We start from the raw sequence: 12,819 nt of genomic DNA, 5'->3' as shown, positions 1-12,819 counted from the left end.
TCAAATAAATAAATAAAATTTTTAAAAAATTTTAAAAAATGTGTAGGAAAAAGGCTTTGTGTGGTGGTGTATGCCTATAATTCTAGCACTATGAAAGTTGAAGCAGGAGGATTATAAATTTAAGACCAGTGTACACAGTGAGATCCTCTTTAAAGATATGTAGAAAAAAATGCTAGAAGACTTAGACTTTGCTAATTGCATCGTTTCTCTCCCAGAAGGAAATCATATAAATATTTCTATGTACCTTTTCATTAAGACAGTCAATTAAATTTTCCACATAAGTTTTCATGCTTTTATAGAATTTGTAACTTAGAGCTTGATTTGAGGAACTTTCGAGGTTCTGGATTACAGCCTTGGAGTTCTTGATATCTTGCACATACTTTTCATATTCTCTCTGGTGCAAGCGATGAGTATCCTGTAGTAATGTTAATCTAAATAAAAAAAAATAAAATTGTTTTATTTACAAACTTTTTCTTCTAAAGTAGCAATCTAATGCAGATATTTTTAAAGACACAGCAAGATGTGGTAGTACATGCTTTGGGGGAATCAGAGGTAGGAGGATCACCTTTAGTTCATAGCTGGCCTGGGGCTATAGAATGCGTTTCAAATCAGCCACCCTGAGACTACATAGTGAATTCCAGGTCAGCCTGGGCTAGAGTGAAACCCTACTCACAAACAAACCATGTTTCAGCTGGGGAGATGGCTTAGTGGTAAAAGTGGTTTTGCTTGCAAAGCCTTCAGACTCAGTAACCATGTAAAACTAGATGCACAACATGGCACATGTGTATGGAGTTTGCAAGAGGCCCTGGTACACTCATTCTCTCACTGTCTTTCTCCCTCTCTCAAATAAATAAATATTTTTTGTTTGTTTTTTGAGGTAGGGTCTCACTCTAGCCCAGGCTGACCTGGAATTCACTATGTAGTCTCAGGGTGCTCTCAAACTCATGAAGATCCTTCTACCTCTGCTTCATGAGTGCTGGGATTAAAGGAGTGCACCACCATGCCCAGCTAAATAAATGTTTTTTTAAAAATTGAGGACTGGAGAGATGGCATAGCGGTTAAGCGCTTGCCTGTGAAGCCTAAGGACCCCGGTTCGAGGCTCGGTTCCCCAGGTCCCACATTAGCCAGATGCACAAGGGGGCGCAAGCGTCTGGAGTTTGTTTGCAGAGGCTGGAAGCCCTGGCGCACCCATTCTCTCTCTCTCCCTCTATCTTTCTCTCTGTGTCTGTCGCTCTCAAATAAATAAATTAAAAAAAAATTGAAAAGGAAAGGGATTATCATTTAAACCTGTGTTTAATAGACTCACTAAACCAAGGAGAGCACCACAAATAGGTCTCAAAGGAAAAAGGCAAGAAAAGGGCTGAAGGGATGGCTTAGTGGTTAAGGCGTTTGCCAGCAAAGCCAAAGGACCCAGGTTAGATTCCCCAGGACCCACATTAGCCAGATGCACAGGCAGTGAATGCATCTGTAGTTCATTTGCAGTGGCTGGAGGCCCTGGAGTGCCCATCCCCCCCCCCTTCTCTGTCAGATAAATAAAAATAATTTGTTTTTTTTTTGGTTTTTCGAGGTATAGTTTCACTCTAACCCAGGCTGACCTGGAATTCACTATGTAGCCTCAGGGTTGCCTAGTACTCATGGCGATCCTCCTACCTCTGCCTCCCAAGTGCTGGGATTAAAGGTGTGCACCATCACACCTGGCAAAAAATAAAATATTTTTTAAAAAAGGAAAGAAAAGACACTGAAAAGTTTTTAGATACAGAAGGTAATTTTAGGTGTATATGTGTGTATTCATGTATTTTGAGACAGGTTCTCATATAACCAAATGATATTCCTTTACCTTCAACCTCTCAAGTGCTGTGTCCCCATGACTGACTTATAAACTACTTTTGTTGTTGTAGTTTTCTAAGTAATGTCTCACTCTAACCAGGCTGACTTGGAATTCACTACATAGTCCCATGAGGGCCTCAAACTCAGTGATCCTCCTACCTCTGTGCTTCTCAAGTGCTGAGATTAAAGATATGTACCATCACATCCAGCTAGACTAGTTTTACAATAGAAGTTACTGACACAGTTTTTAGTCTAAGATTGATGAGAACTTATAAATTAAGTGAATTCCAAGAATAACATTTGAAAACAGGAGACTATGTATTTATTATGGAAGATAGGTATCTGATTGAGCTGCCTTTAATACCACTTAAATGGTTATGGTTGATAAAATTTACTTGTTTTTATTCTGTTTTCTTTTTCTTTTAAGTTATTAAGTGTGTGTATATGTGTGTGCGCGCGTGCATGTGTGTGCATGCTTATGAGTGTGTGCACGCATGCGTGTATCACACTGCATGGTGGCAGGGTCAGAGGGCAACTTCCAGGAGTCTGTACTCTACCTTCTTAAGACAGGCTCTCTTGCTGCTACAAAGGAGCTGTCATTCTACAAAGAAATGCCAGACTAGCTGGCTACTGAGCTTTGGATACTTCTGGCTCAACTTCCAACTGTAGAAAACACACTGGGATCACAGATGAGGCATCACTTTGCATCTTGCTATCCACTGAGTGCTGAGGAATTGAACCCAGGCTGGCAGGCTTTGCAAGCAAGTGCCTTTAACTACTGAACCATCTTTCCAGCCCAATGTATCTGTTTTCTGACTAATAGTTGTTTTATTAGAATCTGCTGTTCCTTTAGGTTTATTCTACTTTCTCTTGTACATTTCTGTGCTGCTGCAGTTAAACAGCCCACTTTGTTAAGCCCATGTGAATATAACATGGATCAGTGATGTTACACTTGCTTCTCCAGTTACCACAGTCCACTTTGTTAAGCCCATGTGAATATCCTATGGATCACCTAATGTCATATTTAAGAAACGACTATCGAATACAATTCAATGATCACTTTTACATTTATCTAATTTTTTAAAATCTTTAATTATCTACCATAGATACATGCTAATTCTAGCATCCACAGACTTTATGCCAGGAGTGGTGGCGCACACTTTTAATCCCAGCACTAGGGAGGCAGAGGTAGGAGGACTGCCATGAGTTCGAGGCTACCCTGAGAATACAGGGTGAATTCCAGGTCAGCCTGGGCTAGAGTGAGACCCTACCTCAGAAAACCAAAAAAAAAAAAAAAAAAAAAAAAAGTTATATTTTTCTAGAATTTTTTAAATGTTCAATAAAATAGTGCCTTATTACTATTAAATTTTGAGAACAAATGTAAAATTCAAAACAAATTACTCACCTAGTATTCAACTGCTTCTTTATAATTTCCAAATTTACTGGTGGAAATGAAATGGAAGTATTAAGCTTCTTCATTGTTTGAGATTCACCGCAGTGGGAAAGGTTTATGTCTCTTGCCTAAAAATAATATGAAAATGTATCTTTAAAAAAAATCTCATTCACCATGTAAAGGAGACTGAATAATCTAAGATCCTTATGAGGCAAATTTCAAAACTCTGACTTACAACACAGATACTTCATATCCATGTCCCCTAGCTAATTACAGCTCATTGTTATCCGGCTTGGGATGCCCAGCAGATTCTGGAGAACCTTTAGTTCAGACAATGGCCCACAAATCGTAGCTAACTCACTGGCTGAGTTTTTCATATGTATATAATTTTTATTTATTTATTTGACAGAGAAAGAAGAAGGGGAGAGAGAGAATGGGTGCACCAGGGCCTCCAGCCACTGCAAACAAACTCTAGACGCATGCGCCACCTTGTGTATCTGGCTCACATGGATTCTGGGGAATCAAACCTGGGTCTTTTTGGCTTTGCAAGCAAATGTCTTAACTGCTAAGCCATCCCGCCAGCCCAGTTTTTCTGTTTTCCATGAGACATCATTTTTCATCTCAATTTTCATTAGATCTTCCCCCCTCCATCACACCTGCAATCCCCAACACTGACAGTACCTTCAGTCCAAATCCCTTACAATGTACATACCTTCCAATGACTATTCACAGATAACCAGTTCTGACAGGCTTTTCTAAATCTCTCCATTAGCCCTCTCTCTTATAAAACTAACCACCTCCTTGTTCCTGTGCCACCTCAGGACTCTGTAACGACTATGCGCATAAAGCTGCAAGAATTCACTGCAATGATTTTTTTTTAGTTGTTTCCTACAGACTGCATCATAACTGAGTATTGCAGCTACTAACACAGAGCCACCCCCCACAATAAAAAATGGCATTTATATTTATATATGAATGATGCCATTTATATATAAATGATACAAGTGAGAAGGATTTTGAGAATAGTGTGATGATATAGAAAGGGTCTGATGGCAGTTACACATATCCTCACAAAAGGGAAGGAGGCAAACTGAAGATGGAAGAGAAATGTCCCCACAAACTAAAGAATTCCAACAAAATGAATTATTTCCATAGCTTCTGGAAGGAATGCAGATTTGCCAATATATTGATATTGGACTTGTGGACTTCAGAACAGTGAGGGGATAAAGTTTTGTCAGAGTAAACTACCAAGTTGGCAATTATTTGTACAGTGGGCTGATGATGGCCTTCTAAAAGATATACTCACAAAACATATGCATTGTCCCATTTAGAAATGAGGTCTATGTCTTTGTATCTAAGAAAAGTATCATGAGATTATCTGGGTTAAACTGGAATGCAAAGACAAGTGTCCTCTTAAGAACAAGAATGGAGATACAGAAAAAGCATGTGAAGGCAGAGGCAGTGATGAGTTCTACATTCACAACTCCAAGGCCTTCAGAGGAGGCATAGCCCTGACAACCTTGACATCAGACTTATGGCCACTATGCTCTGACAGATAAATTCCATGCAGTTTTAGTCACCAGGTTTGAGGCAACTTGTTATAGGAGTCACAGGCTGTTAATATATAGAGTATAAAAAAAACATTAGCTGAAAGCTGTGGTGGGCTTCTGTAATCCTAGCACTTGTAAAATGGTAGGCAGACAGAAAAAAATTTTTGGAAGCAAGCACACAGCAAAAAGAACAGAGTGAGATTGAAAGAAACCTGTATCAAATGATGTGGAATGGCAAGGACAGACCCAAAAGCCCTCTGACCTCTACACGCAAGCCTGTGCCTACACACACACACACACACACACACAGAGTAAATTATTTTAAAACTATTACCTCTAAACTTTTAATTACTTTCTTCATTTGCTGCTGTTCCCAAACATCTTGATTCTCATCTTCCTCACTCTCTTCACTTGTTTCTTCACTTCTGTTTGCTATTTAAAACATGAATATATAGCATCTTCCACTCTGATTTCAGCATGGATGATTTTCTGGGTTTATTTCATGCAGGTTTAGTAGCATATTATGTGTTTTTGTTCTTTATAACAACATGGACAGGAAGAATTATTTTTTAAATGAAAAGACCATACTAGAAGGTTAAATCACTTGTCAGAGACTATGTTCAAAGAAGACATAAATCCAGTGATCTGACCCCAGAGCCTGCACTCTCATCACCAAATTATTACATTTTCCCACATGGAAAACACTGAGAACAAACAAAATGTCTTATTTTCCTTATCAAAAATTCTAATTCCTATCTAAGAATCTGAACATTTAAAATAATTTCTAGAAGCCGGGTGTGGTGTCACACATCTTTAATCTCAGCACTCGAGAGGCAGAGGGAGGTGGATTGCCATGAGTTCAAGGCCACCCTGAGACTACATAGTAAATTGCAGGTCAGCATGGAATAGAGTGAGACCCTACCTTGAATAACCCAAATAAATAAATGATAATAATAATTTGGGGAGAGGTTGGAGGAATGGCTTAGCTGTTAAGGAGTTTGCCTGCAAAGCCAAAGGACCCAGGTTCAATTCTCCAGGACCCAAGTTAGCCAGATGCACAGGGGGACACAAGTATCTGAAGTTCGCTTGCTGTGGCTGGAGACCCTGGCATGCCCATTCTCTTTCTCCCCCTCTTTCACTGTCAAATAAATAAATAAATAAAAATAAAATAATTTCTGGGGACTGGTGATATATTTCAGTTGAGTTCTTAGAGTGCTTGCCTTGTATCCAAGAAGCCGTAGCTTTGATCTTCAGTACTACATAGACCAGGTGTGATGGGGCATACCTCTACTCCCAGCACTGGGGAGATGGAAGTAGTAAGATCAGAAGTTCAAGGTCATCCCCAGCTATACAGTAAGTTGGAGGCTAGCTTGGGATGAGATCCTGTCTCAAAAAACCCAAAACAATTTCTAGATATAATGAACCAGTCTGGAAAAAAAATAGTATAATTTGGCAAGGCATGTATGTTATAACGGACAAATGTGAATGGTCCTTTGGGGCTTAGGCACTGATACCAGAGGAAATGTTTATTGTAGTAGAGAAAACTTCAATATAACACTTAACATTTCTGCAAAATCTTCCATGTTAATAACAATATTCCTGAGGCTGGCCATGGTGGCTCACGCCTTTAATCCTAGCACTTGGGAGGCAGAGGTAGGAGCACTGCCATAAATTCAAGGCCAGCCTATGAATACATGGTGAATTCCAGGTCAGTCTAGCCTAGAGTGAGCCCCTATCTCAAAAAACAAAACAAAACAAAATTCCTCAAAGGTGGCATTAACTTCCAATATTTAAAAAGTAAAACATGGAACAATTTTTTTAACCTGTCAAAATCAAGTAGGGTGTCAGACACTAGTAAACCTTTTAATACACACCTTTGATACTTTTAGAGCCCATGTTGTTATGGACCAAAGTATAAACCACACTGACATTTCTTTCTTTTTTTTTTTCTTTTGTTCTTTTTGAGGCACAGTCTCACTCTAGCCCAGGCTGACCTGAAATTCACTATGTAGTCTCAGGGTGGCCTTGAACTCACAGCAATCCTTCTACCTCTGCTCCCTGAGTGCTGGGATTAAAGGCATGTGCCACCACGCCCAGCTATCACTGGCATTTCTTAAAATGTATGATAATATGTCACTTTAAAAAATATTTTTATTTATTTATTTTCAAGCAGGGAGAGAGAGAATGAGAATGGGCATGCTAGGACCTCCAGCCACTGCAAAAGATCTCTTCAGATGCATGTGTGTCACTTAGTGCATCTGGCTATATGTGGGTAATGGGGAACTGAATCCAGATTGTTAGGCTTTGCAAGTAACCTCTGAGCCATCTCTCCAGTCCGATAATATGTTACATTTTTTGTTTTTGTGGCCTATATGAGACAGGTTCTCACTATATACTTAAGGATGACCTGGAACTTGTGATCTTCCTCCCTGAGTTTCCTGATTGATAGGAGCCATCACACCCAGCTACATCACATTCTTATGGCAATGGTGTCACAAGAAATTCTAATGAAAATGGCTTGATCTTTACATACTACTATGTAAACACATACTTGTTTCTTCAGCCATCCTTTGTCCGAGTGTTTGAGGCTTTGGGGTAAATGGTATGCTCTTTTCATAATCATCAGGCTCACTCTCAGGATCCTCCTCACTGCTTCTCTTCTTATCAAAGGTGGTGGAGGTATGGTTTACACGCAAGGAAATGAAGTCACTTTGGGCCCTGGCCAACTCTCGTTTTCTGCGGGCTGCCTGAATAAAAGCCGCATCAGGAATCTTGACTGAAAGAAACAAAACAAAGAGGAGGGCAATGAAAACAATTCTTTGATATATGTATGACGCTATAATAAATGACTCCAAGTCTGCATCAGGGAAGGAAGTTAACTTGGTTAGCAAGAAAATATCTTTCTCTTCCCAGTCAAGTGCTTCTGTCTCTCGTTTCTTGAAACTGGGAGTACCACAGCAGAAATGTGGGTGGGGCACCTCCCCAGGCCCTCTAGTGGTTTCTCTCTCTCTCTTTTTTGTTGTTGTTTTGGTTTTTCGAGGTAGGGTTTCGCTCTAGTCCAGGCTTACCTGGAATTCACTATAGTCTCAAGGTGGCCTAGAACTCACAGCAAGCCTCCTACCTCTGCCTCCAAGTGCTGAGCTTAAAGGCGTGCACCACCATACCTGGCTCTAGCAGTTTCTTAATAAAATTAACAGAGGGCTGGGGAGATGGCTCAATGCTTAAAGGCACTTGTTTGCAAGGTCTGCTGACCCAGGTTTGAGATACCCAGTACCCACATAAATCCAAATGTACAAAGCGGCACATGCATTTGGAGTTTACTGGCAGAGATGCCCAAGCACATCCATGATCTCTCAAATAAATAAAATACAAATATTTAAAAAAAGAAAATTAACAGAGTAAGCATGGCAGGAACAATTCTTACAATTTCAAGCACCCAAAAACATTAAGTTGAGTCTCTGAGGTACAAGTAAAATGTTGTCATCTGGGTCTCATACTGATAACCAGTTTTGTTGTTTTTGAGCCTAAACTGACCTTGAGTTCTCAACGCACCTAAAGATGACTTTGATGCCTTGATCTTCATGCCTCCACCTCCCAGGTGCTAGAGGCACACATTAAAGGCATGGACCACCACACATGGTTTATGCAGTGCTGTGGATCAAATCTAGAGTTTTGTGTATACCAAGCAAACACTTTCCTATCTTGGCTCCATTCCCATTCGTGTGTGTGCTGTACCTGTAGATCAGAGGACACTTGTGGATACTGGGTCTGTCCTTCTACCCTACTTTGAGAAAGGGTCTCTCTTGCTTGCTACTGAGAATGCCAGACTAGCTGGCATGAGAGCTTCACGATTCTCCTGGCTTTGCTTCCCACTACCACAGGTATATTGGTATTACAGAGGCATGCACCACTTTGTCTGGTTTTACATAGGTGCTGGGGATCTGAACTTTAATTGACAGGCTTGCAGAGCAAGCACCTTTAACAACCGAGCCATCTCCCCAGCCCCAGTGATCTCAACTTTGGGGGAAATAAAAGAAAACATGTCATAGGCAAATGGAAAACAGGAGATGAACAAATACTCCCTTGTTTAACATACAGAAATAAAACAAGATAAATTAAAATCAGACCTACTGACCTGAGTCCTAGGGAAAATAACAAGTAGTAAGTGAATCATGCAATACCCAGCACTCCAGAACCCAAAATTCACTAACATGTCAATCATGCTAGCAAATCATTGCCTTTCTTTGTTTATAGCAAATTCATCCATCCATCCATCCACCCACCTACTGATACAGGGTCTGCATAGCTCGTGCTAGCCTGGAACTCTTAATCTACCTCTGCATGCCAAGCTCTGGAATTTCAGCCATGCACCACCACCCTTGGCTAAACTAGCATTTATTTATACAGTATTATCATTTAACAGATAATATGGATCCTGTTAAGGTGAGGCAGTGGGCATGATGGCAGAAGACTATTAGAGAGGCTTAGGTGACAAAATGAGTACTAGGATAGTCAAAAAAAAGGGGGGGGGGTGATGGGGAAAGAAAAGGCAGGGCAAATCAAACAGTTCACTTAATTCTTAACTAAAAAAAAGCTTAAAAAGCAAAAAGAAAAATGTTGATTATGAAGCTAAGAGGGATCTATCTGGTAGAACTCTGGACTTTGCTTTTATTATGATGTGAATGAAGACAAAATTTTGTTTTTAAAGATGCAAATTTAAATTTCAAAACTATCCCAGCAGATGGCATTAGCAATTCTCATCCCTCCCTATACATGAGAACCATCTCTTGGTAAACTATAGGTACCCAAGCCCCAATCTCAGAAGTTCAAATTGAAGTTACCTGAGATTGAATGAGCATTAGTTTGTTTTTATAATCTCATAGGGGATTTTATGTGAAAGTAAGTAAAGATAATACATATATAATACATACAGGTTTCAATACTGAAGTGTATGAATAAGTAAACAGAAAAACATGTACTGGGAGCAAATGACTTTTGAGGGCTTAGATAATAAGCCATAAGCAATGCAACTCATTGATATTAGATAAGCCAATCCTTTTTATGTACAATAAAGAAGTAGAGTTCATGGAAGACAAGAATATTCTTCTATATCACTTTCTCAGACCTCAGTGGTTCCCAAAAAGCAGTTGCTAAGCAGACATGGGATAAGTGGATAAAGCCAATATCCTGATTTTACTGACAGCTCACAGGTAATTCTCATAGACATCTTCCTTCTACCACAGTCATCTAGGGTGCACAGGTCACCAATCACCTCCCTTTGCCAGCAGTCTCTGCCACAGGGAACACCTTAAAGCAGATGTTCTATTAATGGTTCACTCTCACAGCTCTACCATCTGACCACAAAATAAATTCACTCCTTCCATACAAAGTCCTTAAAATTATCACATTTCTTTCTACCTGTTTTTCTTTTCTTTGAAATAGGGTCTTGCTATGCAGGCCTCTGGCCTCAAACCTGTGATTTCTCCAGTCTCATCCTTCTAAGTGCTGGTTTCATCCTTCTAAGTGCTGGATGCTATGCCACCACAACCAGCCCCACAATCTTTTCTTCTCTAGATCGTCATCACTGTTTCTTAATGGGTATTTAGGCAAGGGTAATTCTTTACTATGGAACTGTCCTACATTCTGAAGGGAATTTATCATCACTTTCCTCTGGAACCTACACACCAAAACCTCAATCACTGTCATATTAAAAGCGAGCCCCCACATTTTCCAAGGCTGACTTCTCCTTTGGTGGGTAGTGTTGCCAACACTTCATAACCCTCCCTCACATGGTTTGACCCACCATCATCCACAGAATCATATATGACAACATAAATTTATCTAAATTAAAAAAATTCAATTTTAGTTATGTCAGCCACATACCTAGAGTTCAACATCCACATATGGCCAAATGGCTATGTTTGGACAGTGAAATTACAGAATACAACAGAAAATTCTATCAGACAGGGCTGCATCTATAATCACAAGGTGGCAACTGTTTACCAGACTCAATTAAAAAAAAAATTTTTTTAAATGGAGATGTGGAAGGAGACATAGTTTAATACAATTCCATGTTTGACCTTTCACTTAGGACTTCTGTACCTTGTGAGCTTAGAACAAAAATGTTTACAAAATTATAGAGCCACTGGTCTCTATGAATAACTGGGGTAACAAGGAAACATTACTAGTCTTTTTTTGTTGTTGTTTGTTTTCTGTTTGAGTCAGGGTCTCCTTGCATAGTCCAGACTGGATTTGAGTTCATGAGCCTTCTGCTTTATCCCCTTGGGTGCTGGTATTACAGGCATGTACCACCATGCCTGGCTCCACAAGTCTTAAAATATATTGGAAGTTGGGCATGATGGCTCAGGAGGGACTGATGCAGAAAGATTACTATGAGTTCAAGGCCAGCCTGGGCTAGAGTTAAGACACTGTCTCAAGACAATTACACATACATAAACACAAAAAAATTCTGTCAATATTTTTTTCGTTTATTTTAGTTTATGTTCTCAAAGGCATCTTAGGCCTCACTAGACTGTAAAAGGTGTCTATATAGCACAAAAAAAGTTATTATCACTGGTCTTACAAGTGAAGGGCTAGATAAACATGACTTATTTCCTGGAGTGTAAGGCCAGGTCTATGGTAAGTTTTCAACTGTGATGTTGCTAGGCAAAAGCAGACTTAGATAATAACTGAAAGAGGGTACTTTCAAACATTTTTGTTTATAGAAATAGGTGTTGGGCTAGATTTGGCCCAAAGGTGGATGATGTGCTAACATGTGAACTATACTGGTTAACAACAACAGCAAAACACCAAAAGTAGTCAGTCATGCCATCCACAGCCAATACAAGTTTCCTGTTCATGTTAAAGGATAATCCTCCTTCGCGTTTTAGATATGCCACCTGGCACTGGCAACACCCTCACTGACTCTTACCATGGTCACTTATCAGGGTGAATCACCTAGCACAGCAGTGGTCAAGAACAGATTCTGGAGCAGACTGCCTAGGTTTGAACCCTACCTAGGCCTCTTACAAGCATTCGGACCTTGGGCATATCATGTAATGGCAAGCAATTTTGGAAATGTGGCAATCAGAAGTAATAACCTATTTTCTCCATACCTGCTGTTATTTCTTCAAAAATAAGAATTACTGGTCTACAAAATACTTATTAGAGCATGGTATAGGTAAAACAAGCTTATAATCTGACAGTGTGAAGCTATCTTGGGCTATACAGTGAGTTCCAGGCTCGCCTTAGCTACAGACCCTTTCAGGAAGGACAAAAGGGAATAGAAGGGTATGGAAGGAGAGAGAGAGAGAAAAAAAGAGAGAAATGAAAGGACTGTACAGGACAGGAAAGGAAAGGAGGGGTATAAAGTAACAGTACAAGAATTACCAACCTATTGAAGAAGCTTCTTTTTCTTCTAGAGAGCTGGTGCTGTCAGAGGATGGCCTCAGATCACTCTCACTGTCTAAGGAGGGATGTGTTTCGTCCTCTTCATGCGCTGAAAACCCAACTGTTCTGGATTGTAACAGGACATCTATGGAGTAAAGAAAGAAAGAGTCAAAATACTGGACTCAATGACTGAAATTCCGAGCAAATGAAAGTATACTTTGGTATGTTAATCATATTGTACATAAAACAAATATACAACAACTTACAATCTGAGACAACTAGATGGCCTAATAAATGTTTTATAAAGACTTGCTCTGTTTGTACTATCTATGTATCTAATAAGATATTTCTAAAAGTTGCATGAAGAGAGAAGGAAACATTAAGGGGACAAAAACCAAAGTAGTGTCTTAAAAAGAAAAGTAATGGTCGTGATTAAGTAGAAAAATAAAATATCTAATGTACATTTACTGTGAGGGATGCACAATGAAATCTATTTTGCATAACTTATTTCATTTGATATTCATAATTTGATAAAGCAAATGCTATTGCTAAGGAGAATAATAAAATCAGGGACGATAATACAAAGTTAATGGAGAAGAGGGGTTTTCATGCTAATCCCATCCAACTCGAGTTTAGGCTTTATTATTAATGTGTATTTCA

General features: G+C 39.5%; 1 protein-coding gene across 6 annotated transcripts in view; it reads right to left on the bottom strand.

Moving 5' to 3' along the window:
• Gcfc2 (GC-rich sequence DNA-binding factor 2) overlaps positions 1-12,819 on the bottom strand; it is a 54,546-nt gene that overhangs the window by 40,643 nt on the left and 1,084 nt on the right. For all 6 annotated transcript variants that reach the window (XM_045153408.1, XM_004660585.2, XM_045153409.1 and 3 more), the window contains exons 2-6: positions 12,164-12,304; positions 7,322-7,546; positions 5,105-5,202; positions 3,233-3,348; positions 245-431 (exon numbers count right to left, since the gene is read on the bottom strand). In XM_045153408.1, the coding sequence (XP_045009343.1) occupies positions 245-431; positions 3,233-3,348; positions 5,105-5,202; positions 7,322-7,546; positions 12,164-12,304 (767 nt within the window). The remainder of the gene's footprint in view (positions 1-244; positions 432-3,232; positions 3,349-5,104; positions 5,203-7,321; positions 7,547-12,163; positions 12,305-12,819) is intronic.

This window comes from Jaculus jaculus, chromosome 6 (assembly GCF_020740685.1).
Source record: "Jaculus jaculus isolate mJacJac1 chromosome 6, mJacJac1.mat.Y.cur, whole genome shotgun sequence".
Lineage (NCBI taxonomy): Eukaryota > Metazoa > Chordata > Mammalia > Rodentia > Dipodidae > Jaculus > Jaculus jaculus.
The sequence above is the reverse complement of the archived record's forward strand: the minus strand, read 5'-3'. Positions and strand labels throughout refer to the sequence as shown.